Source organism: Drosophila arizonae, chromosome X, assembly GCF_054131065.1.
Source record: "Drosophila arizonae isolate 15081-1271.41 chromosome X, UAZ_ARI_1.0, whole genome shotgun sequence".
In the NCBI taxonomy this organism is placed as follows: Eukaryota; Metazoa; Arthropoda; class Insecta; order Diptera; family Drosophilidae; genus Drosophila; species Drosophila arizonae.
Window position 1 is genome coordinate 25,333,815 of NC_142927.1, and position 22,625 is coordinate 25,356,439.

A 22,625-nucleotide genomic window follows, 5' to 3' on the forward strand; every position below is an offset into this window, starting at 1 on the left:
ATAAACTGCTTTAATGAAGCACGTATACTAATACATGGCCAGAGAGAGAAATTAAATCAGATTCATTGGTCTCAAGTATCAAAATTCTTGATCAGACTACGATCTAATTTAATATCTATTAAATTAAAGTACAATTTAGATATTTCGGTACCAACCATACTTAACACCTCTTTATCGATTGAAAAACCACAATCAACAGAAGAAAGTAACACTGACCAGATAGAGTCAGAAGAACTAAACACAGATCTTAAGATAGAAGAACAGGATCTAAATAACCTTACTATTCCCGCTGTTTTGATACCAGATCAAAATAATTCTTCAGATTATGATACTTCCTCAGATAACAATATCATAATGGCACAAACAAATATCGAATTCATAAATACGGCAACTAAGCTTATACCAGCTTTTGATGGTAAAGCTGAAAATTTGCAAAGTTTTGTAGATGCACTACAAATATTGAATTTGATAAAAGGCGAACACGAAGAATTAGCAATTTCGATAATAAAATCGAGGCTAAAAGGTGTCTCTAGAAATTTACTGGAAAATGAAACGTCTATATCTGAAATCATTTCCAAATTAAAAACCAACGTAAAAGGCGAAACTGTACAGGTGTTATCAGCAAAACTGATGAACTTACAGCAACGCAACAAAACTGCTAACCAATACACACAAGAGGTTGAGCAGATGACCAAAATGTTAGAAGGTGCATACATAAAAGATGGCTTATCTCTAGAGTTAGCCAGAAGCTACTCTACTCAGCATGCTGTCAAAGCCATGTGTAGTATGTTGTATAAGTAAGAGTATCATGCTCACAACATAGCAACACTTTGTTGCATTATTTATATTATAACAGCTATACATAAGTGCCGTAATACGATCGGTCACTTATGTATAGACTGGCCTGCAGCGTGGGATCTGCAACGTAAGCATTGTTACGCTCTTGTCCACGCCGCAGCTTAAACGCTAAATGTATATGCCTTCTGCATATGCTGTAGTATGTCCACTTTATCAAATGTTCACTATACTCAGTAACATATATATTTACATACACAAAGAATGTCACAAATACATTGTTACAATTAAACATACATACATAAGAAGTAATATGATCACTCTCAAGTGCATTGGCCTCAACAGTGCACTAACTCCGCTGAGTCGGCATATTTTGCATGCGCGACTGTTTCGTAAACAAGTGGACACATTACCCCCTCTCCGTCTGCGACTCTCGCCAGACCATTAAGCTAATATATAAGCACTTATACCTAAGCATATATGCATATGAACGAAGCCGCTCTGCTGCTGGCGTAACCGGCAGCACAGCTATGCGGCTCTAGCTATAAGAATATAATATATATTCTGTAAATTGATTATTAAAAGAAGCCTAAAAAGGCACAGACGTTTTCTAAAATAACAAATGAAATCGACTATTTAATATCCAACGACAATTCATACCAACAAACTCTCAACTTGTGTTCAATAAGATTCAACAATGCATACAAACATATATACACACACATACAGCATGTTATATACTCCCATTCTGCCGCTGCTATAAGCGACAGAATTCTTTATGTAAACTTTATGTACTTTAGGCTAAGACTTTATTTGAATAAAACACGGAGAGCATTCGCTGCCCGAAACTGAAACCAAACAGTTCTTTTTGTTTAATTTTAAATATGTTTACAATAGTCAGTCAGTCAGCCTCATGCGGACCTGACTATTCAAATCAAAAAAAGGAGCTTAAGCCAGCCACCAAAATGTGCAAATTGCCTTGGCGAGCATGTTGCCAGCTATAAAGGCTGCAAGTCTTTTAAAGAAGCATGCAAAATTAAGGAGTCAACAAAATTGCAACAAGCAAATAGGCTTGTGGTTGATTTGATGCATTAGGGTAGCCTTAGCAATAGTGCTGCTACTGCTAAAATCATTAATCGACATCTTGACAATTCTAAGTCAACCAAATATGCTCAGTCGTCAAAACATCCGACAATACAACAATAATGCGGAACCATCAAGCTGAAGTGCAGCAGCAAGCTCAAGAGCCTAGAGTGGATCCCACAAATATGTCCAGGCAATCGCAGCAACAAGAAGGTCAAAAGTCTGCTGGCCTGCTTTCAGCTAAATTGGTAGAAAAATCGAGTTATGCTAATGCACTAAAAATGGGCATAACTAACAAGCAAAAGCCATCTACTGCAGTAAAAATGCAACAAGGTCAGCAAGTACTGCAGCGTCAACAAAAAGCTCAACCAGTACCTATAAATCTGAACAATCAACATCAACGGTCACATCAGCAGTTGCGCCAAATTCAATCAAATGATGGTCATGATGGACATGAAGATGATCATCATGCCAGCTGGCGATTTAGAAGTCGTAGCCGTAGTAATGCTCGGCTCACTGTTAATAATGATAGCAATATCAAAACATTAAACGTAAAGCTCGATGCCTTGATTGGGTTAATGCTTGATGAGCGTAAACGATCTGTTCCCATGGATGTCAGTAGTATAGAAAATCTTAATGCGAAGATGGATCAGCTTATTACTATGTTGACTTTATTAACAAACTGCATGATGACTAAGCACGTCAATGACACATCCAATAATGCCTAGTTCTCCTGGAAGCACTTACAGGATACCAGTCCCAAAAGAGATGACGTTTCCAGACAGGATGCCATTCCTAATCAAGATATCTATACATTCACTAACACATAATTAATCAAACTACTATTGTATTTCACTTCACATTTAATGTAATACTCACATTTGAGATCTACACACAGTAGGCGTCAACAAATTTTCTATATTATACAGTAGTATAGCAGTAAATAAATAAATATAGTCAGCCAGTCAGCCTCATGCGGACCTGACTATTCAAATCAAAAAAAAAAAAAATATATATATATAAAAAAAATGCTAAATCAGGCATTAGCCAGCCAAGATGTTAATCAAATGAGGACACAAGCGACTAAGTGTCCAGCAAAAACGGGTTCTAGCCCAAAAATGACCAAAATCAGATCTAATGATGTCGCACCAATTGGAAGCATTGGCAGTTTTCCAAGTAGACTCGATTCGGACTCGATTTAGTTATGAATGAACCAACAATTACCAATAGGGAAAGTTCAAGGCCACCTTCCATATATATTCCGGTTGTTCCTATGATCATTCCAATCATTCAAGGGATCAATAAAGTTATTGATCATAGCTCTTATTTTGTAAAGACTACCTCAGGACGTGGATTGCCTTCACATTGACTCCTATAGGAAACTTATTCATCATTTTCAAGACATGAATCTAGAATCTCATACTTTTCAAATCAAGTCTGAGCGTGGATTCAGAATTCTTGTTAGACATTTACATCGAAGTACGCCAATTGAGCGGATCAAAGAGGAGTTTGCTAAACTGGGGCATACAGTTCGATATGAAAATAACATCAAAAAAAGGTTCTCTGGTCAGCCACTTGACTTATTGGAAGTTGAAATTGAGGCTAAACCTAACAATAGTAGTATATTTAATGAGACAGTTCATTGATTTTAAAATAGACCGCTTATACAATATAGACGACTATTCTAAGGAAATAAAATTTAGACCAGAAATAGCCTACAAAAGAGCAAGAATAACGCTAGAAGACCATAAAGCTAGAAAAAGGAAATATTACGATAAAAAGCGAAAAGGCATAGAAATGGGTGATTTTAGTAATAAAATACCACGAATACCCTACCCTACCTATATGTGTACATAGTGGCACTTTGCTGCTATGCATTTACGAAGTAATAACCGAAATATGATCAGCTTACCTGACCAGGCAACCCGCTAAATCAAAAATCGTGATAAATCGAAAGACAGGTATCCCTCGCATAACGCGGTCTTATACAAAGCGATTTCGATATAACGCGATTTGGAAAAATTAGGTTTCAGTACAACGCGAAATTTAGGCTTATATAACGCGAAGGGGAAAATACATAATTATAACGTGCAAAGATCTTTGAAGACAGTGAAACATATTAATTACCATATTATTAATTAATTACCATGAAGTTTGAAGAATAACAATAAAGTTTTTAATAAACCTTTAATTTGTTTTAGTTTGTTTTTAATTTTTTTTATGTGCACATAATTATTTAAATTTTGTTTTTGGAATTTTGTAATACATACAAATGTATGTACATATGTATGTATTATTATTCATATCTTGTTTTGAGCTGAAATATATGTGCATCTGTTATTTTGTATGTATTTTATTGAAAAAAAAAACCCCTATTGGAACCTAACCCCCAAATTTATATGAAAACTCTGTTTTAGATAACGCGGATTTACATAACGCGCCATTCTTCTGGAACGTAACTATCGCGTTATACGAGGGATACCTGTATTTCTATTCTGTCCCCTTGAAAAAAGTTCATTCTCGAAGCGAGATGTTTCAAGTCACAATAAAGATAATTCAATGTCAATTGTCCACTTTAGATGCCTTAAGTGCCAGCTGAAATAATCTGTATGAAGATGTATATATTATCGCTGGAATGTATTTATTATTATTATTATTATTATTATTTTTATTATTATTTTTTTTTTTTTTTTTTTTTTAGAATTTATTTAATTTTATTGTTTATTTTAATTTATGCTACAACTTTTTAATTTTGTTATTTTTATATATGATAGTATTTGTTTTTGTTTTAAGTTTAAATTTTATTTGTTTAATTTTATTTTTTTTTTTTATTATATTTATATAATTTTTTTTTTACATCTCGATTTATTTTTATTCATTGTATACGTGCTGGAACATTTATTGTTTTATTTTTATTTATTTAGTTTAATTTTTGTGTTTATTCTATCTGTGCAAATATTTTATTTATAAAATTTGAATTTAATTTCATCAATTTTTTTATCTGTAAAAGACTTTCTTTTTTAATTTTAATTTCTTTTATGAGGCTTTCTTATTTAAAACCATTTATATAAATATAATCTATGTAAATAGCGTCGTGGGCTTTTTTAATCAACGATAGAGACAGCAAATGGAAATCAAGCACTTACAGTTTTACCGTCTTTTCAGCATGGAAAGGCCTTTCCTCGTGGTCGTTGCAATGTTCCGGGTTCCTGAGAGAGGTACAAATATTAATTTTTGTAATATAGCATTTATAATAAACTATAAATTTATATATCGATTTATATTTAAATAACTTTGTTTTGGGCCCTTTTCTTAATTTATTTTTTTATTTTTTTAGGTATATATATATATATATATATATATACATTTTTGTTTCTTTTGCATTTGTTATATTATTTTATTATTATTATGTACACATTTATGGCTCTTTTTTTTATAAGCGTTAAATTGACATTATCTTAATACGATTTTTTAAAATTATTATTATAGCTTTGCATTTAGCACTCTTAAATTTTTTTCATTTAATATTTTTGTGTTTTCGCGGCTTGAAATTTCCTAGATATATATATTTTTCTGTTTCTTTTCAATTTGTATTATTATTTTATTATTATTGTTTGCACATTTATTTTATCTTTTTTTTTTTTTTTTTAATTGAATTCCTAGCATATATGTTAATTCGACTTTTTTTTAAAATTATTATTATAGCTTTGCATTTAGCACTCATTACTTTTTTTCATGTAATATATTTGTTTTTCCTCATTTCACTTTGTAATAATATTTTATTATTATTATTTACAAATTTATGTTTTTAATTTTTTTACGAGTGCTCGTTAAATTGTCAGCGTATATTTCAGTATATCAGTTTTTTTTTTGTTTAAATTATAATTGTCGCTTTGCATTTAGCACTCTTAAATTTTGTTCATTTTTTACCTTTTCTCCGGGATATATAGGTTTATATGAACGTTTTGACTCTTTTCTTAATTTGTGCTTCTTATTTGTTTAGGTACACGTATATTTCTTTTTGTTTTTAATTTGTAATATTTATTTACAATTATTATGTACACATTTAAGATTCTTTTTTTTTCTTAGCGCAAGTGCTAGTTAAATTGTCAGCATATATGTTAACACAATTATTTTTATAATTCTTTATGTTAGCTTTGCATTAACACTCTTTACTTTTTTAATTATATATGTATATTATATATATTTGTTTTTATATTTTATATTTATTTTATACATGTATATTATATATATTTGTTTTTAATTATATTAGTTTTTTATCGCTTTAAAATTTCCCGAATATATAGATTTATATAACCCATTTCTGAATTATTATTATTTTTTTTTGTTGTAGGTAAGTTTTTTTTTTGTCACTTTGTAATATTATTTTTATTATTATTATGTACACATTTACGGTTCTTTTTCGTTAAATTGTCAGCAAATATGTTTACACGATTTTTTTAAAATTTAATACTCTTCACTTTTTTAATTAATAATTTTGTTGCTAACTTTATAATATATTCTATTATATTATATTATGTTATTTGTTTTTCTTTTTTCACGCAGTCTGACACTCTTAACTTTTTTTATTTAATATTTTTGTTTTTTACTTTATATTACGTTAGTTATTTTTCTCGCTTAAAAAAAATGAGTCCATCGTTGTGGAGTTTGTCTCCTAATAAAATTGCGTAATTCCGTCCAATTTTAGGCGGAAGACCCAACGGCGTATAATGTATCACTGGATTTCCCTGGTTCGAAGTACAAGAGTCTGATCTTTGTAAGCTCTTGTTGCTGAAATATGTAAATTAGATTATTAAAGGTTAAAAGAATAATTATTTCCGTACCTTTCTAAAAGCAATTACGTCCCAATATATGTAGGGCTTGTTGGCATCGCCAACGAAGATGGACAGCTGGATCTCAGAAATTAAAGAGAAAACTGTTTGAGATTTTAGCTTCTTATATGAATATATTTTGGAGCATCAGTCCGCTCCATTTGAATGTCGTCTGAGAATTGATTTTTATACAACTTTATAAACGCGCTCAGCCCATGTACATAGGACATAAAACTCTGCCGCTGCGAACGGCGGCAGAGCGGGAGTATGTAGAATGTATACATGTGTATGTGTGTATGTATGTGTATGCAAATGGCATATACCCCAGATATATGTTTGCATATGTACATACATACATACATATAAGCCATGCAGTGACTCCGCTAAGTGTTAAAATGCAGACGCTGCAGTTCTTCCGGCTCAGTTGCTAGCCGATTCACACACACACACAAATACACGCATACATACATATGTAGCCGATCAAATTTCATGAGCATTCATGGAGGTTTATATAATTGCAAAAGTTATCACTATGCTATTTGTGTTCGTCAGATATTATTAAAAATGATAATAAAATATATTATAAAAAAACGTGTATTTTTAAGTGATATTATATTGAATATATATATATATATATATATATATATATATATATATATATATATATATATATATATATATATATATATATATATATATATTATATATATATTATTACAAATATATACATATATTATTATGTATTTTTCACAGATATTTGCGTGTTGGTTTCTTATGTATTTTTATCGCATTCAATTTTGTATACAAAAATGTTGGACTGTCAGCTCTTCGGAGCTCTTCAAGCAGGGAACGAGCCGAATTACTTACTTAGCACTTTTACCTAATTTTATGTTTTGTTCCCATACTCTAGTATGCTTTCCTCTTTTCGTACATTGCTTTATGGGCTTTATGCCCTTTGTTGTTATATTCTGTTGCGTCTTATTATTGATTATTATTAAGCTCTTTTGCATTCATCAATCCAGTTTGTTATGCTCTGAAAAATTCAATGTATTCAAATTTCGACACACTTTTCATCAATTATTTCGACAGCTAATGTGAGTTAGCCGGCGCCCACAAATGGGCAGAATTAATAGATAATAAGCTCACTAGTGGGGATACTGAAGTACCTCGTATGGCTTTAATATTTTTTTATTTTTTATTTTTTTTTTATTATTTTATTTAAACAGGCTTTTTACTACCTAATTGGCAGCTTAACAAGTTGAACATATGTGTGGCTTTAATAAACATAAAAAAATAAAAACTTTTCATCAACCGCGCAAAAGTATGCCACAGAATTCGATGTTCCACAGCATATCCGAAGATCAGTGTTGCCAGTTTAGCCTGTTTCTGGCTATTAAAGTGGGTTAGCCTATACAATTTCTATATAGCCTTCAGCAAATGAATGAATGGATATATTTTGTCAAATTAGGAATTGCTGGCAAGAACCAAATGAAATAAAAAAGATCATTCCTATTCATATAATTGTTTCCATTTTATCACCTAGCCTGCTTTCGCGACATTTTTCAATTTTAGCCACTTTTATCCTATGTTTATCCACAGTAACAACAGCTGGCAACACTGCTGATGATTGGAGTATATTATATAACACAAGCAGCTTTTAATGAAAATTTTTATTAGCTGAAGTTTTTGAATCAGCTCTAGTATAAAAAATATACGATATTTGCAAGAAAAATGCTATATTTTGTATTTAAGGTATTTTTTATTTATTTTATTATTTTTTTCTTTTTACATTTTATGTTTATATATTTTATACAGTTGTGTACAGCTGATTTATTTTTTAAGGACGAAGTACTAGAGCTGCTTCGCATGCTTCAGCTATGAATGTTCTAGTGACCTTAATCCCGGTGAAATCGTTCGCCTTGTTCTTAACTGAGATCGATAATTTTGCCTAGATCGGCTCAGCTCGCCATCCCAAGGAGATTATGAATGATATTTATTCATAATTTTAGCCCAGAGCTCCTTTCTTTCAATGGGTATAAAAAAAATTGAGGTTGGTACCTGAACCTGGCGACTTTAATAAAAACAAATAGGCAATTTGTTAGTAGTTTTTTTTATTATTTTTTATTATTATTTTTTTTTATTTGTTTTTGTTTTTTATTGTCTTACTTTGATTACAGACATTTCTGTTAGGATAAATAGTAATCTATGTACGTTGAACAAGCAGCATTTCTTTGATTAAGTGGATAGCGATTAAAACTTTGTGATAAGACAATGAAGATACTACTTATATAATTAATTCATTTTTGTTCGCATTGTTCTACGCTTGCATTAGAAAAGTCACTGCCTATATATCTATCTATATATATAAACATATATATGGATTTTCACATAGACGACCTTAATCTATACAGTTTTGCTATAGATCTATCTGCAATCTGGTCTTAATTATGAACTGATCAATGCTATTTTGTCATTGCCTCCATTAATCAACTAATAATGATTATCTGACAAATCTCCACAATCCATTCTGCATCTGTAGAACTGTTACAACCTCGGTTCTTCCGAAGAATAAATTATGATTTCTTGTTAATTGCTGCAAATGATAAATACCCTGAAGTCATTTGAAATGGAGAATCAGGGCATAATGCATTTGTTTTCTGAAGGTATATGTACTATATTCGTGGACGGATTGGCTTATAAAATGTATTAAAAAAAAAAAAAAAGCTATTTTATAGTAATTTATAATAATATATATGTATATACATACGTACTGCATCGTACAATGCATGCATATATAATATATATATACGTATTATTATCTGAAGTCCCCGAAAATAGTATGTACTGTTTGCAAGCTCATGTTGAAATAGAGTAGTCTTTTATGTTAATATTCCTTCACCCGAACAACAAATTCTATTTAGTATTTGTATCTCTAGCTATTTTTAGTAATACTATCAAAAAGTCTGTAAGCTATCCACAACACAACTGAAGTAATGTCATCTATGTATGCATATGTCTTCATTTCGATATCTCTTTGAGTTTGCTCAGCGGCAGTAGAATGGAAATAGATCCAATTTCAGTTTGGTCCAATTTCAGATATACATGTACATATATAAATATATATTTACTTAAAGGCAGCATGGGGTTTAAAGCAGCTGAAGGTATATAGAGAATATTTTGCCTATTATATATGAATGTATATGTATATAAAAAAAAAATAAAATAAAATTTATGTTTGAATTTTACAAGAGTTCAATTTTATCAGGCAATTGTAATTGGCACTTTTGTTAGTAATATAATATATATTGGTATATAGAATATATATAGATAATTGTAGATGTGGATTCGCGCTGCTGCATTGTGATGATTAAGTTAGTTATTAATCGGAAAAGTTGATCGACTCGACTAATCCCAGATTCAAACTGATTATAAGCAAATCTAACTACTACTCTGATAACCCTTCCCGTTACATATTTTGCCGTTTGTGAGTTGATTTCTTAATTAAAGAAAGTATTATATATATTAAAAGAATAAAATTGACTTGTTTATCGAGAGACATAGATAGAGAGAGGGGGAGAGAGGGGAGGAGAAACTATGCGTCTACCATTTGCGCGTCGGCGCTGGCAGTTGTTTTTCTGATTGGAAGACGCTGCGATGCGTCTCCACGTACTCGCTTTGTGTCTGGGAGACAATGCGCTCCTCGGGCTGGCCCGCTACGTGCTGAGCTAGCGCCAATGGCTGGAAGTGATGAACGAGAAGATTTGAATAATGCAAAACAATGGGGGAGAATCGAAACTCACCTGACGTGCTCGGTAGGCGCGAGGCGTGCCCTCGGGCGAGGAGACCTCGACGTCATCGGGTGCTGTCCAGTGCTCAGTGAACTCGCTGGCCGAGCGAGCCAGCGATGGATGGCTGATTGAGCGATGGAAGGAGCGTCGGTCCTCATCATCGTAGTACTGCATACGATAATACGAGCTGGCATCGCTCACATTGTCCAGGTTGTCCGGCTGGGGCCGGCCGAAGTCGACCGTCACCTCGGACATGGACCGGAAGTCGTTGTGATCTGTCTGGTATGAGGTGCGAGAGCTACGGCGCGATCGCTGCGTATTGAAGGGGCCGGGCCCAGCCATCGGACCGCCGTGCAGTGGCAGTGTCGGATCGTTGCGTATGGTACGCACGCTGGAGCCGCCGTCGCTGTCGTACTCGTATAGCGTTGGCAGCGAGCTGCGCCTGGAGCGGGTATCCCACGGCTGTGGCGGCGCCTTCTTGCCGCGCTTGGGTGCGCGCATTTCGACGTCCGTCTCGTCGTCGCTGGGTGGCGCCAGGATGCGTATGATGACGTCCCAGGTCTGCGGCTCGAACATGCGCTCGTACCGCGTGTCCTGGCGAATGCGCTCGAAGTCCTCGCGCACTACCGCCTCGGTCAACATGGTGCGCAATGAGGACTGCGTGGTAATGATCTCCTTCCACTTGGCCCTGTCATCGTAGCTGATGTTGTGAACGGAACTGGTGTCGTCGCCGATCTCGGATAGTTCGGGCTCCTCCAGAATGCGTATGAGCACGTCCCAGTTGGGCACATCCTTGTCCTGCGGCGGTACCTCAATCGGTTTCATGTTGCCAACTAGCTCGGGGCTGGTCAATTTCTGTTTGTTATCGTGGATCTGGGCCGGCGGCTCCGCCGGTGGCAGGCTTAGCTCGGTGCGCGACATCTTCGGCGTGAGTGTTAGCCCGGAGGCGCTCGAGATATCCGAGAAGTTCTCCCATTGCTGCTGCTCGCGCTCGCTCGGATATTTGCGCACCTTCACGTCGAACGTGGGATCAACCACCGGAGGCGGTGGTGGCGGTAGTGGGGCCTTCGGCTTGCTCTTGTACTCGGTGACGCGTCGCTTGTGGCTCTCAATGTCCTCGATAGTCTTCTTCTCGGTAACCGTACGCAAATAGATATCGTCGACAGTGTGGGATGTCACGGCAGGCAGCGGCGGCGGCGTCTGCACCACTGGCTCCGCGGGCACATACTCGTCCTCGTAGTAGTGCATCGTGTCCACCGCCCGACTGGTGTCGTGGACGACCGATCGCTCGGGTGCCTCCGAGGACAGATCTGTGATCTCGCTCGGTTCCGGTCCGTCGGTGTAGTCAGACCAGGTTTCCGGACGACCGTCGACAACCTCATGGTGAGTGCGAGTATACACGGAGAACTTGGGCTCGGCTACCATCGGAATCGGCTGTGGCTGGGGCATTTGCGGTGCCGGATGTAGCTCGGGCACGTACGTGAACTGGGACTGCATCGTCTCTACTTGGTGTGGCAGTGAGTCCATGGTCATGACGCTCTCCCGGTCCTCGTAGCCCTCCATGATGGTCGACAAGTTGTTGCGATCTCCCCGAAGAGTCGCCATGCTCTCCGTGTCGGATGTGACGGGCGATGGGATGGGCGGTGGCGATTTCTTCACCCTCACCTGAACGTCAAACTTGGGCGAGCCAGCCAACGGCTCCTGCACTGTAGCAGTTTGTCGCATTACCGTGGATATCACAGCGTTGGCCGCTGGCACTTCCTGAGCTGGAGCATAGTGGTCACTGTAGATACTGGACGTTTCCTGAACAAATGCCCGATTCTCGAAGCTGCCCGCAGAGCTGAACGGCAGCGATCGTGTATCAATCTCCTCGATTTCCGAATGCGACTCACTGGGGTAGTCCGAAGGTATCAGAGCGCCTTCGCTGCCCGACGAGCTATAGACGGCCTGGAGAGCCGCATGAGCACGCGGTATCTTCACGCCCTCGAATGCACTGATGTTGCCAGCGCTACTGCCGCTCAGCTTGGTGATCTCTGAGCCGCTGCCCATGCTCATCGGCAGACGTCGCACCACCGGAATGGGGCGACTACGCAAGCAGTAGTAGGAGACGGCCAGACCCAACAGCAGCAGGGTCAGGAACATGATGGCGCATATGATCATCAAGATCTGAATGCCCTTCAGTGGCGGCTGGAGTACAGAGCCCGTGGCAATGGGATTTAAGCTGCAAAGAGCATCAAGATGCATAAAAAGCTTGTTGGAGATAGGAACGAATAGCAAGCGAATAGGAAGCGGGTAGACAACCATCCACTCAACCACTTACATGGGTGCTGGCAGTGCGGGTGGCAGAGAGGGCACCGGCGGCGGATAGCGACAAACGATTGTGATGATCTCATCGCCATCCATCTCCAAATTGGCATGGAAGCGGACAATTATGTTGTTGGTGAACACGCGTGTGGGATTCTGTTGAAGCCAGACGACAAGACATGACATTGATCTGCGCTCAAATCTTCAGCTAGTTCTAGCCATACCTGTATTGTTCCACAGCCCTTGAGCGGTAGCTCCAGGCGATAGCTGAGTGCGCCTTTACCACTGACGCGACAAGCGCTGCTCCGATCGTAGTCAGCCTGAATGATGCCGTGGAAGGGATCATTGAACTTGAGATCAACCTGTTGCAAATGAAGACTTGATTGTTTTATTCCCACTCAGCTTTAGGCATATCCTAGTGCACTTACTTGCATTGAGCCGGCTGCGCAGTTCAACGCGGCTTTGGTGCGATTCAAAAATATCAAGGGGCTAATGTCATCCAGTTTGGTTACCTATAAAAAAAATGGGGAAAAATAAAAATAGATGAGTCGGGCCAGGAAGCGAATTCGAACTGAGGTCTGTACCCAAATTGTGGAAGCTATTAGTTCCCCTATCCTCTATAATCGGTTCCTAATGTGGCTGAGTCCTAGGAGTCCTCTACTGTTGCTATGTAATCAATGTATGAAGCAGATACGGACTATCGATGAGCACAGCGAATATACTCGCTTTAGTAAGTGAACGAGTAACAAAAAGATATCCTAACTCTACATAAAAGTTTGTTAGCTTAATAGGATTTGTGGTCCTCCTGTATACTCTTTACTACTACTCGAACAAGTGTAAAATTGGTTTAATGAGACTATAACTTGCCTTCCTATTAGCCGCATTTGTATACGGTCACAGTCTGGGCGTGGGAAGCTCCTCAGTCAAAGACAATTCATTGCGCTTCCATGGATTATCATATTATATAAGCTACTAGTGTGGGCTCGCGTCGCATGACAGTTGCTTCCGTTGCTGTATGGAATTGTGTTTGCCCTCGATACGACCACATAGCAGGTTCAAAGACATTCAAGTGTCTCAGCCTCAACCTAAGCAACGAGGTTATTGTTGCAAAGCAAATACTATCAGACTTCTTCACATTGTGTCGACTCGTATTGGCCCTCTTTCAAAGCAGAGAGTGCAACTTCGCTGATCGACACTGAGTCCCAAATATTTTATTGAGCTGTTCTCTATTTATTGGGGTCAATCCAATCATTACATATGTAGATATTGTAATCTGTCTCTCACAGCTGATCAGCTCATACTCAGAATGGATTGAATATTAGCGAGTTAGACTACTCTAATTAAAAGTATCCGACTTGGAAATACCCGAAGCATGCTGCTGTCTCACTTAGTAGACTAATATTCGTTATTCCTTTAAGCTTACGTAAAAACCAAATCATGTACAAACAAGTAAGAACAATGCGGAATACTGCTTAACGAGATGTCAGATCTATTTTCTGATTTGCCACGCCCCCAATTTGCATGTATACATTAGAGGAAACTAGTAGCCGTACACATATCCGGCATATCCTTTTCAGTTCAATTCTCAATTCAATTCTCTTCTCAGATACCCAAAAAGCCATTTCCTATCGGATCTTGGGAAAATCTTGATACTCTGTAATACCAGGGCTTACACGAGTCTATGTCCTACAATTATGTTAAGTCTCTGGCTTCATACGGACAGACAGATGGGCATTGCACAAAGCCAATATACTCATTTCACTTTCGTGAATGAGTACAGTTATACAGTTTAATCTAGCTGAATCTTGTATTGTAGAGCTTGCACTTAGTCATAATTGTAAGTAGTGGTATATATGTTTGCCTGACTATATATTGGGAGTATCAGGGGAGTGTTCAAGCCTCGCAAATCTGCACATTTGCTTGTCTGTAGTCAAGGGACAATAATGTGGCACTTACCTTGCCATCCAGGGTTGCCTCCTCGGGCAGTCCGTTTGTGGAGTAGTTGCCGCTATCGCCATGCTGCACGTAATTGGATTGGGCCAGCGCTTTGCCACCGAACAGCAGGCAGAGGATGGCGGCGTAGCTGAGCAGCCAGCTGGACCGCAGCGGCCGTGGGTCGGACTTCATTTTGCTAGAACGTGGTATAGTATCTGCGCGGCGGAGGGAAGAGAGAAGGCAAAGAGAACGCTTGAAATTAGCACAATGAGCAGCCCGCAATGGAAACGTGTGCACACAATAAAGCCCACATAATACTAGACTAGACTGCGGCCCCAGCCCAAACCAGGCCCAGCGCTGGCCCCCAGGTGGCGATCGTGCTGAATTTGGAGTTGAGTAAGCCTGGTTGCAGCTGCAGCTGCACACGGACACCAAATCGTTGGCTATCTCCTGCCGCGGATCGTTGCAGCTGCACTCGGCGGGCATTACGATCAATTATCGTCAAGTTTGCCAAATTGGGGTTACACGAGCTCGGTCCAACTGGGGCTTGCATCTGGCTAATAGTGACTGTGATTGTGGCCCATGGCGAATCGTTGGCTAATAAATGGATATGGATCATTTGAGAGTTGCATTGTCTCTTCGTTTCGACTGGCGTTTCTATTGCGGATATTCGAACCGTTAGCTGCCAAATTGTCAATGACCCTCTGTCAACGACCTTCGGCCCAAATCAGACGAAAAGTGTACCGAAAGAAAAAAAAAAACCCAAAACTCAAAATCAAAATCAAAACAAAGCGAAACACAAAAAAAAAAAAAAAAAGATCTTTAACATGGTTTCTCTTAGGCAGTCTTGAACAATAAAAAAGACATAAGAAGCAGAACGCATTTCTCATCGGCTTCTTTCAACAGAACTTTGTTGCTCTCAAGCGCTTTCTTCACAAACAAAATAAAGATTGTACTAGAAATGGCAAAAAAAAAAAACAGAGTGTGTGTGTGCCTTTTGCACAGATTGATGATAAAGCCGAGACTCGTGTCAAGTCCTCTAGAAAGTGGCTCGAAAGAGTCATTGATCGTATTCGCTTTTAATGGCCAAGTCGGTTCAAGTGGGCTATGTATGGCTGTATTGCATAAGCCAGACCAATATATATATGTGTGTGTGTGTAGCTCTTACATCGATATATCTTATCCACAAAAGACATATAAAACTCCTACGATACTTTTGCCATATTTGTCAGACAATCGCCTTGAGTCGACGCAGCTGCAGCTCGCAGCTCGCAGCTCGCAGCTCGAGAAAACCGACAACGTCGGGCAAAATGTTGGCATTTTGTGGCTCAAATTCTACTTGGCTTAGCATTTGTTGGCCAAACAAGTTTCAGTCACACATACACACACACACATACAGCTATAGCTGCAAACGGTTGTAGGAGAACCTTTGCAGACAGATATTATTTTAAGCTCTATGGCTCTGAAAATTCCTTGACGGTAAAAGCTAATCAATTCAAGTGCACTGCGATATGCATATATGTATATATACATAAGCGCAAGTAGTCATGCTCTCTCTCTCTCTCTCACTCACAGTCACTCTCTATATACATATATCTCGTATCAAAACTGGCTTTTCAGTTATATTTGCATTGGTTGCCTTTTGCAGATTGGAGTTAGTCATGTTGCTAATTTAATATATATTTTGAAGGTTAAAAGAACTTGTATTGATAGACTATATATACATCTACTGGTATACCAGATATATACCAGACTGTCAGCCAATCAAAGATTTTCAGAAATTGAATAAAAGCTCGAAATGTGCAAAAAAATAACTAACAGTAATATTATTAGAAAACAATAGATACGATTTATAGACCCACACACACACACACACACATCTGTGAAGAATTTCTGAGTGTGTGTTTAAGCCTTATTCAGTTATTGTACCTGCACATTGTTGTAATGGTACTCGCAGAAAAAAACAACAAAAACAAACTCGTACCTATCGAGCCACATTCAACTACCTACAAACATGCATGCATACATGTACATGCACAGATACATACATATGTACATATATATGTACGCATGTACATACATGCACGGCATGTCGTCGCACTTATTGAAAGACTTGGCGCAACAATAAGCTCAGATGACGGCAATTTCGAGTAAAACTGGTATTTTGAGTTGCCGTAGATCGCGTCCCTCTGTCCGCCCGCGTACCTAAGCCCAGCTTATGCGGCTCTGGCTCTGTCTGTGGCACTGGCTCTGGCACTGGGCACTGGCATGGCTTAATGATTACGTGACGCGGGAGACAAAGTAGCTGCCAGCAGAGCTGATGAAAATATGTCGGGAGTAACTAGTGAATGCGAATATGGTTGACTCAAGTACGTCTGCTGCTGCTGCGACTGCTGCTGCTGCTGCTGCTGCGACTGCTGCTGCTGCTGCTGCTGCAATGCCAAATCAATTCCCTTTGGGCTTTGGGCTCTACACAGCACCAATACCAATATTGCTTAAGCTGCATAAAAGCCAGCGGCAGAGATGGAGGAGAGAAACAACTTCGAGTTAGCTCAGCTTTGCCAAACTGTTAACCCACGCAACACGACGCCCTGAACTTGATGTACATACACATGTATGTAGTACATTTGTGTACACACATATACATACACATGTATACATACGAGCGAGCTTGAATATCTGCGCTTGTTTAGCTGAGTCAAAGGTATTACATTGGGATTTCGCTCAAACCAACTACAAAGTTAATACTTTAAGTAAATAAATTAAACTATTTCAAATTGATTTAAAATATACTGTTTACAAGTAATCGACAAGCAGTTGGAGTGCATTAAATATTTTGTAAAAAATTTGGTAATTAAAATATATTATAAATACAATATAATTAAGATTAGAATAACTTATTTTCAGTGTTTTTTTTTTTTTTTTAGAATTTAAAAAAATAGTATTTTAATAATAATAATATTTTACTTTAATAAAACTTTTACTAAGGTGCTAATAAAAATAAGCAATAACGAACTGAAAATAAATTATCCAAATATTTTTTATATTTTTTTAATAAAACATTGTTTAAAAAAATATTTAAAATAAATTTGCTTTTTTCTAACAATGTCAATATGTATAATATAAGGTTTTAAATATTATAACACATTGACTTGAGCATTTAAAAAAATAAAAAGAAAATAAATAAATAAATTTTAAAAATTAAAAATAAATTTAATTAATTAATTTTTTTTTTATTTCATTTTAAATTTTAATAAATGAAATATTTAAAAGTACATACTCAATTCATTTTTTAATTCTATTTAAAAAAGAACAATACACAAATATTTATTTGTAAGAAAATTTTATATACTTATTTGCAATTTATAAATTTTAAATATTTAAAATTGTTTATATTTTATGACATGAAAGTTGCTTGCAACAATTTACCGTAACTAAAATATTTGAAAATTGTATGTGAAACATGGAAAGAAAATTGCCAAAGATCAAGCCAAGTTGGAGTGAGGAAAGATGGGAGGAAATTCGTTGGGAACTCAGACAATTAACTGAACATCATCAGGCCCTAAGCATAGCAGCGAGCGTACGAATCGAGTATGTATACCTAGAGAGCGGCTCACCTGCCTAATACTAATACTCTCTCAAACGCACACTGAGACACACGCATTGCTGTATTTGTGTTTTCATGGAACTCAGAGGGAGTTTGAGAACGATTCTATGCACTGCTCGAGCGATCCACTTGGATGACATAGTGCCAGATGCATACACGCTATACTATATAGATATGCGAGTGATGTTTAACACAAAGTATGCACTCATTATATAATGCAATGCAAGAGAGCAAAAAAAAACAAGCAATTTTCAGGTCTGATGTTTCCCATCTCATTGACACACTTTGCGAATATTTCATAAACATAAATATAAATAATAATAATAATTAGTTATCCAGCTGGAAAGGCATGCATGTAAGTTACTATGCGAGTTTTTGAAACACAGAAAAAAAACAAAAACAAAAAAAAAACAACAACAAACACACACACACATACACATAAAAAATAGGAAGGTGTTTGCAAAACGCGACTAAAAGCCCAATCGCATGCAATGGCTGTGAATGAGCACAGTTGAAAGCCCAAATGGATAAATATGCAATGCTCACTTTAGCCGATATGCACTGTACTCTATTGAACGTTAGCTAAACCGTAAATCGTCTATGCATATATACATACATATGCATGAACATCAAGCCGTAAACAACAGAATTTCGCAACGGTACTGCGGGACGAGCTTCTCTTGTTTAAAATTTTGTAAAGATTTTTCTTATATGCGTCGCGATTCGATGTTTATATATTTTTTGTTTTTGTTTCGCTGTTGTTGTTCGTTCGTTATTATAATTTAAATTTTTTCTATTTTTTTGTGAATTCTTTGCAAGCGGCCAATAATATTTTGTCCGGGCCCGAACGCGCTCTAGTAGATTACCTGCTTGCGACTGTTGCGTTTGTTTGCCATTTGACGGCTACGAGCGAGCGTTTGGCGCTGCTCCACACAGCGTCGGCCATTTCCGCTCCCGCTCCCGCTCCCGTTCCCGCTCCCACTCCCGCTTCAACTCAGCTTGGCTGCCACTTTTAACCATGTTGGCTTACCAACATTCGAGCTTTGCCCACGTATGTATCTGTATCTCTCTGTGCGTACCTGTGTGTGTGTGTGTGTGTGTGTGTATCTAGTTGCTTCTCTGCTTGCTTGCGTGCGTGTGTGTGTGAGTTAATCATTACGAGTTGCGACTCTCAGTCGCTCTCTGCTCAGCGACGCGGTTTTTGACTTGTTCGCCAGCTCAGCTCCCTTCTGTCCACCCCTGTCCCCCCTCTCCAACGGCTAGCACGCCTCTGGCCCCTGTTGCGCCCTTGGCCCAGCGGAGCGCGACGAATTTTTATAGCCAGAACCAGCTAAAGCTAAAGCTGGCCTTCGTCCCCCAGCATTCCCCCGCCCCATCCGCCTCTCTCTAAACTGTTGCGATCAACTAGCCGCGAGTCTCTGGCCAGAGCTGAGCTCAGCTCGGCTCGGTAGGGTTGGGTATCTCGGCACCAGCATCGGATTCAGTATCTGTACAAGTTTCTCTCGGCATGCTGCCAAACCTGTTATGTTCGCTATAATCATTGCGTTGGCACCGTCTCATGCACCGTCTCTGGTTGTTTCTCTGGCTCTGTTTATGTATTTCTCAGCAGTGCTGAGTTGAGAGCTTGACTACGAAAGAGCTGCAGATCGACTTTGTTTGACGGTGAGCGCCACGTTGTTAAGTTTTCCTTCTCATTGAGCACAGACAATGCGCACAGACATAGGCACAATTAATGCCGATGCTCAGCTCAGCTCCGCTCAGCCCAGCTCGGCTCTCAAAGAGGTTTTGTTCGCCAGTGACTCTGCGAAGTGATGACTAAAATGTGATTTAATGACAGCATTTCTCTAGCTCACAGCTCGCCAGTTCGATTCTGCTTTGAGTCATAGGCATATTTCTTAGAAAACCCACATACCCAGTTTCGCACATTGCATTCCTCGAATATCAAACGAAAACATCTTTGATCCTATAATGCAAATTCTTTGCGTATTATTTTCTACATGCCTGTACGCCTATACAGAACTACATTTTTCATAGCATTAAAGTCTTAATTCTGAAGAGTTTAATCCGATTGTGGGGAAGTAAAGTGGCTGACAAGCTGTTTTTATACTCAAGCACGCAGTGGAATGGGGTATATTGGGTTTTGTACAACCATCCGACTATATGTGGTTTGATAGGCAGTACCCTAAATACTGATGCTGTCTCTCTGTAATGGAATTTATCGATCAGTATTAAGATAACATTCTATATATTAGACCAATTTTAATCTAAAAGCTTCTTTTCGATTTAAGAGCTTTCTCAAATAAGTATTCTTCCGCTGTGTCAAAACAGAAGACCCCATACACTCTACAGCTACTGATATGTTAATTATTATATTAATTATGTTTGAAGTGATAATTTCAGAGACTTCGATAGAGTATTATACACTCCAATGCATTCGAATGCTCTGACATATTAGATTTCATACTTGTATTACTTATAAATATTTTGTGAATATATTAGATTTTAGGCAGAGATGTGGAACTATTTCTATGTTTCCAAATTGCGTGACAATTTAACATTGAAAATTGCCACATCATTGAATAATGTTTCTATCTATAGCGATTTGGATGTAAGACTAATTTGCTATAACAAAGCACTATGAGTTACGTAATATTCTTATGTATAGAATAAACATTTTCTCTGTCTGTATGAATACGCAAATTTTTGAAGATCTCGTTGAAGGTTAATATTTAGATGCAATAAAAGCATTACTATAGCTTTCCCAACCCGATTCTCCCCTTTTGGCTCCACTCCAAATGACACCATAACGATCGAATGTTTGTGCAGTTTTAAGTCTTTCAATGTGAGATCTATAACTTGGATAGAAGTTTTATAAAGTTGGAGCAAGACCTATTATATTTAAGTAAGCTGGAAATATGGTTGATAGTCATAGTTTGTAGATCGGGTAGAGTAACAGTCCGGGTCGTAAATGTGAGAAAATACCTATTTAACCAATCGGTATAAATTGAGGAAAATTTCAAAGTTCGGATGATACTCTAACTATATAATGTGAGTAGCTCTCTAGCAGCGTTGGATTTCGTATCTGATTATCATTAAAAAAGGAAAGCCTAGCGCACTTATTAACGCTACAAAACTACGTATATGAAAATACTCCTTTTTACCGATTCTAATACTATTTATAATCAAAACTAAAATGTCTGCTTCATGTCATACACATATGCGTGTATATATAATATTTATTACACTGCGCTATGGGCGATTTTCCGTGATAGGCGGCATAAAGTCCAAAAATTGATGGTGAAATATTAAGAAAAGTTTATTATTCCTTAGTTGTTAACACTCCAATTAGATGGACAAATTGTTTGTGTTTTCATTTAAAATAAAAAATTAAAAAGGAAAACAAAGCTCAAGGTATTTGTTATCTGTAGCTAACATTATGTATCATACATAAATGTTTGTGTGTTTTTTATTGTCCAGTGTTATTGCTGATTGTATTTTTAGCAAAAAATCTAACAATTTTAATTGTGTTCCGTGGAGTATTACTTACAAAGTGCATATCAAAACATACAACTAATAATGGCATGTTACTAAGCAATATGTCCAGTTTATGGTATTTGAAAAAAAAAATGCACTTAAAGTTTCCTCCAAAGTTATTGCAGAGATTTTTTTTCCCTATATATGAAGAGATTTCAAAAAAAAAAAAAAAAAAAAAAAAAAAAAAAAAAAAAATGAAATTTACGTATACTTAATAAGGGGGCGAAAAAAGGCGTAGCACAATTTAAGAGAAAAAAAATCCGAAATTCAAGAAAAATATTAGTAATATAATACAACAAAAAATTATACTTTATGCCGCCAAAATCGAAAAATCGCCCATAGTGCACTGATTTCCTTGACATGTATGTATGTATATAATTAATACATTGAATATAATATTGTGCATACATATATGACATCGAGTCGATCTTTAATTAGTATTTTAAACTTTCCCAGCAGTAATTATATTTCGCTCCAAATATAGTCCAATATTAAATTTTTACTGTTATATTTACTGGAATTGAAGAGATAAGTGAGATACAAAATATTTACATTTTAATATTTCGGTAAGGAAAAACATATCTATTTTTTTATTATATTATGTCACTTCACCTGATCTTATAAATTCCAGTGTTAAAATACTTAAACTAAGCTAAGATATTCTGATATGATCACAGGCTAGGATCAGTTGTGTTTGCGCCTATTTCCGTACAGTTCATAAATAATAATCCAACTGATGTCGGCGAA

The 22,625-nt window shown here is 37.2% G+C and overlaps 1 protein-coding gene and 1 long non-coding RNA gene across 4 annotated transcripts; both read right to left on the reverse strand.

Annotated features, from left to right (window-relative positions):
* Positions 1 to 4,243: 4,243 nt before the first annotated feature.
* Positions 4,244 to 7,416, reverse strand: LOC149268057 (uncharacterized). The gene is made up of 2 exons (XR_016270955.1): positions 6,723 to 7,416; positions 4,244 to 6,669 (listed from the first exon to the last, which is right to left on the reverse strand). It is a non-coding gene; the product is annotated as an uncharacterized LOC149268057 (long non-coding RNA).
* A 1,388-nt stretch (positions 7,417 to 8,804) lies between these two features.
* On the reverse strand, positions 8,805 to 19,355 carry pot (zona pellucida domain protein papillote). 3 transcript variants are annotated; one of them, XM_089473369.1, is made up of 7 exons: positions 19,211 to 19,355; positions 14,759 to 14,952; positions 13,231 to 13,314; positions 13,027 to 13,164; positions 12,819 to 12,958; positions 10,511 to 12,719; positions 8,805 to 10,448 (listed from the first exon to the last, which is right to left on the reverse strand). In XM_089473369.1, exons 2-7 carry the CDS (start codon positions 14,927 to 14,929, stop codon positions 10,311 to 10,313), a joined length of 2,880 nt encoding a protein of 959 aa, XP_089329495.1. In that variant the 5' UTR covers positions 14,930 to 14,952; positions 19,211 to 19,355; the 3' UTR covers positions 8,805 to 10,310. The 3 variants fall into 3 exon arrangements, with proteins under 3 accessions (XP_089329495.1, XP_089329493.1, XP_089329494.1); XM_089473367.1 differs by having other exon boundaries at positions 18,961 to 19,241; XM_089473368.1 differs by having other exon boundaries at positions 18,891 to 19,241.
* Positions 19,356 to 22,625: the final 3,270 nt, after the last annotated feature.

Excerpts from the sequence above, each read along its gene's own strand:
- pot (XM_089473369.1), bottom strand. The coding sequence starts at position 14,929 with ATGAAGTCCGACCCACGGCCGCTGCGGTCCAGCTGGCTGCTCAGCTAC. Across the intron at positions 13,165-13,230 it reads GCGCAGCCGGCTCAATGCAA|GTTGATCTCAAGTTCAATGA; the intron begins GTAAGTGCACTA and ends CATTTGCAACAG. Across the intron at positions 10,449-10,510 it reads GCGCCTACCGAGCACGTCAG|CCATTGGCGCTAGCTCAGCA; the intron begins GTGAGTTTCGAT and ends CATCACTTCCAG.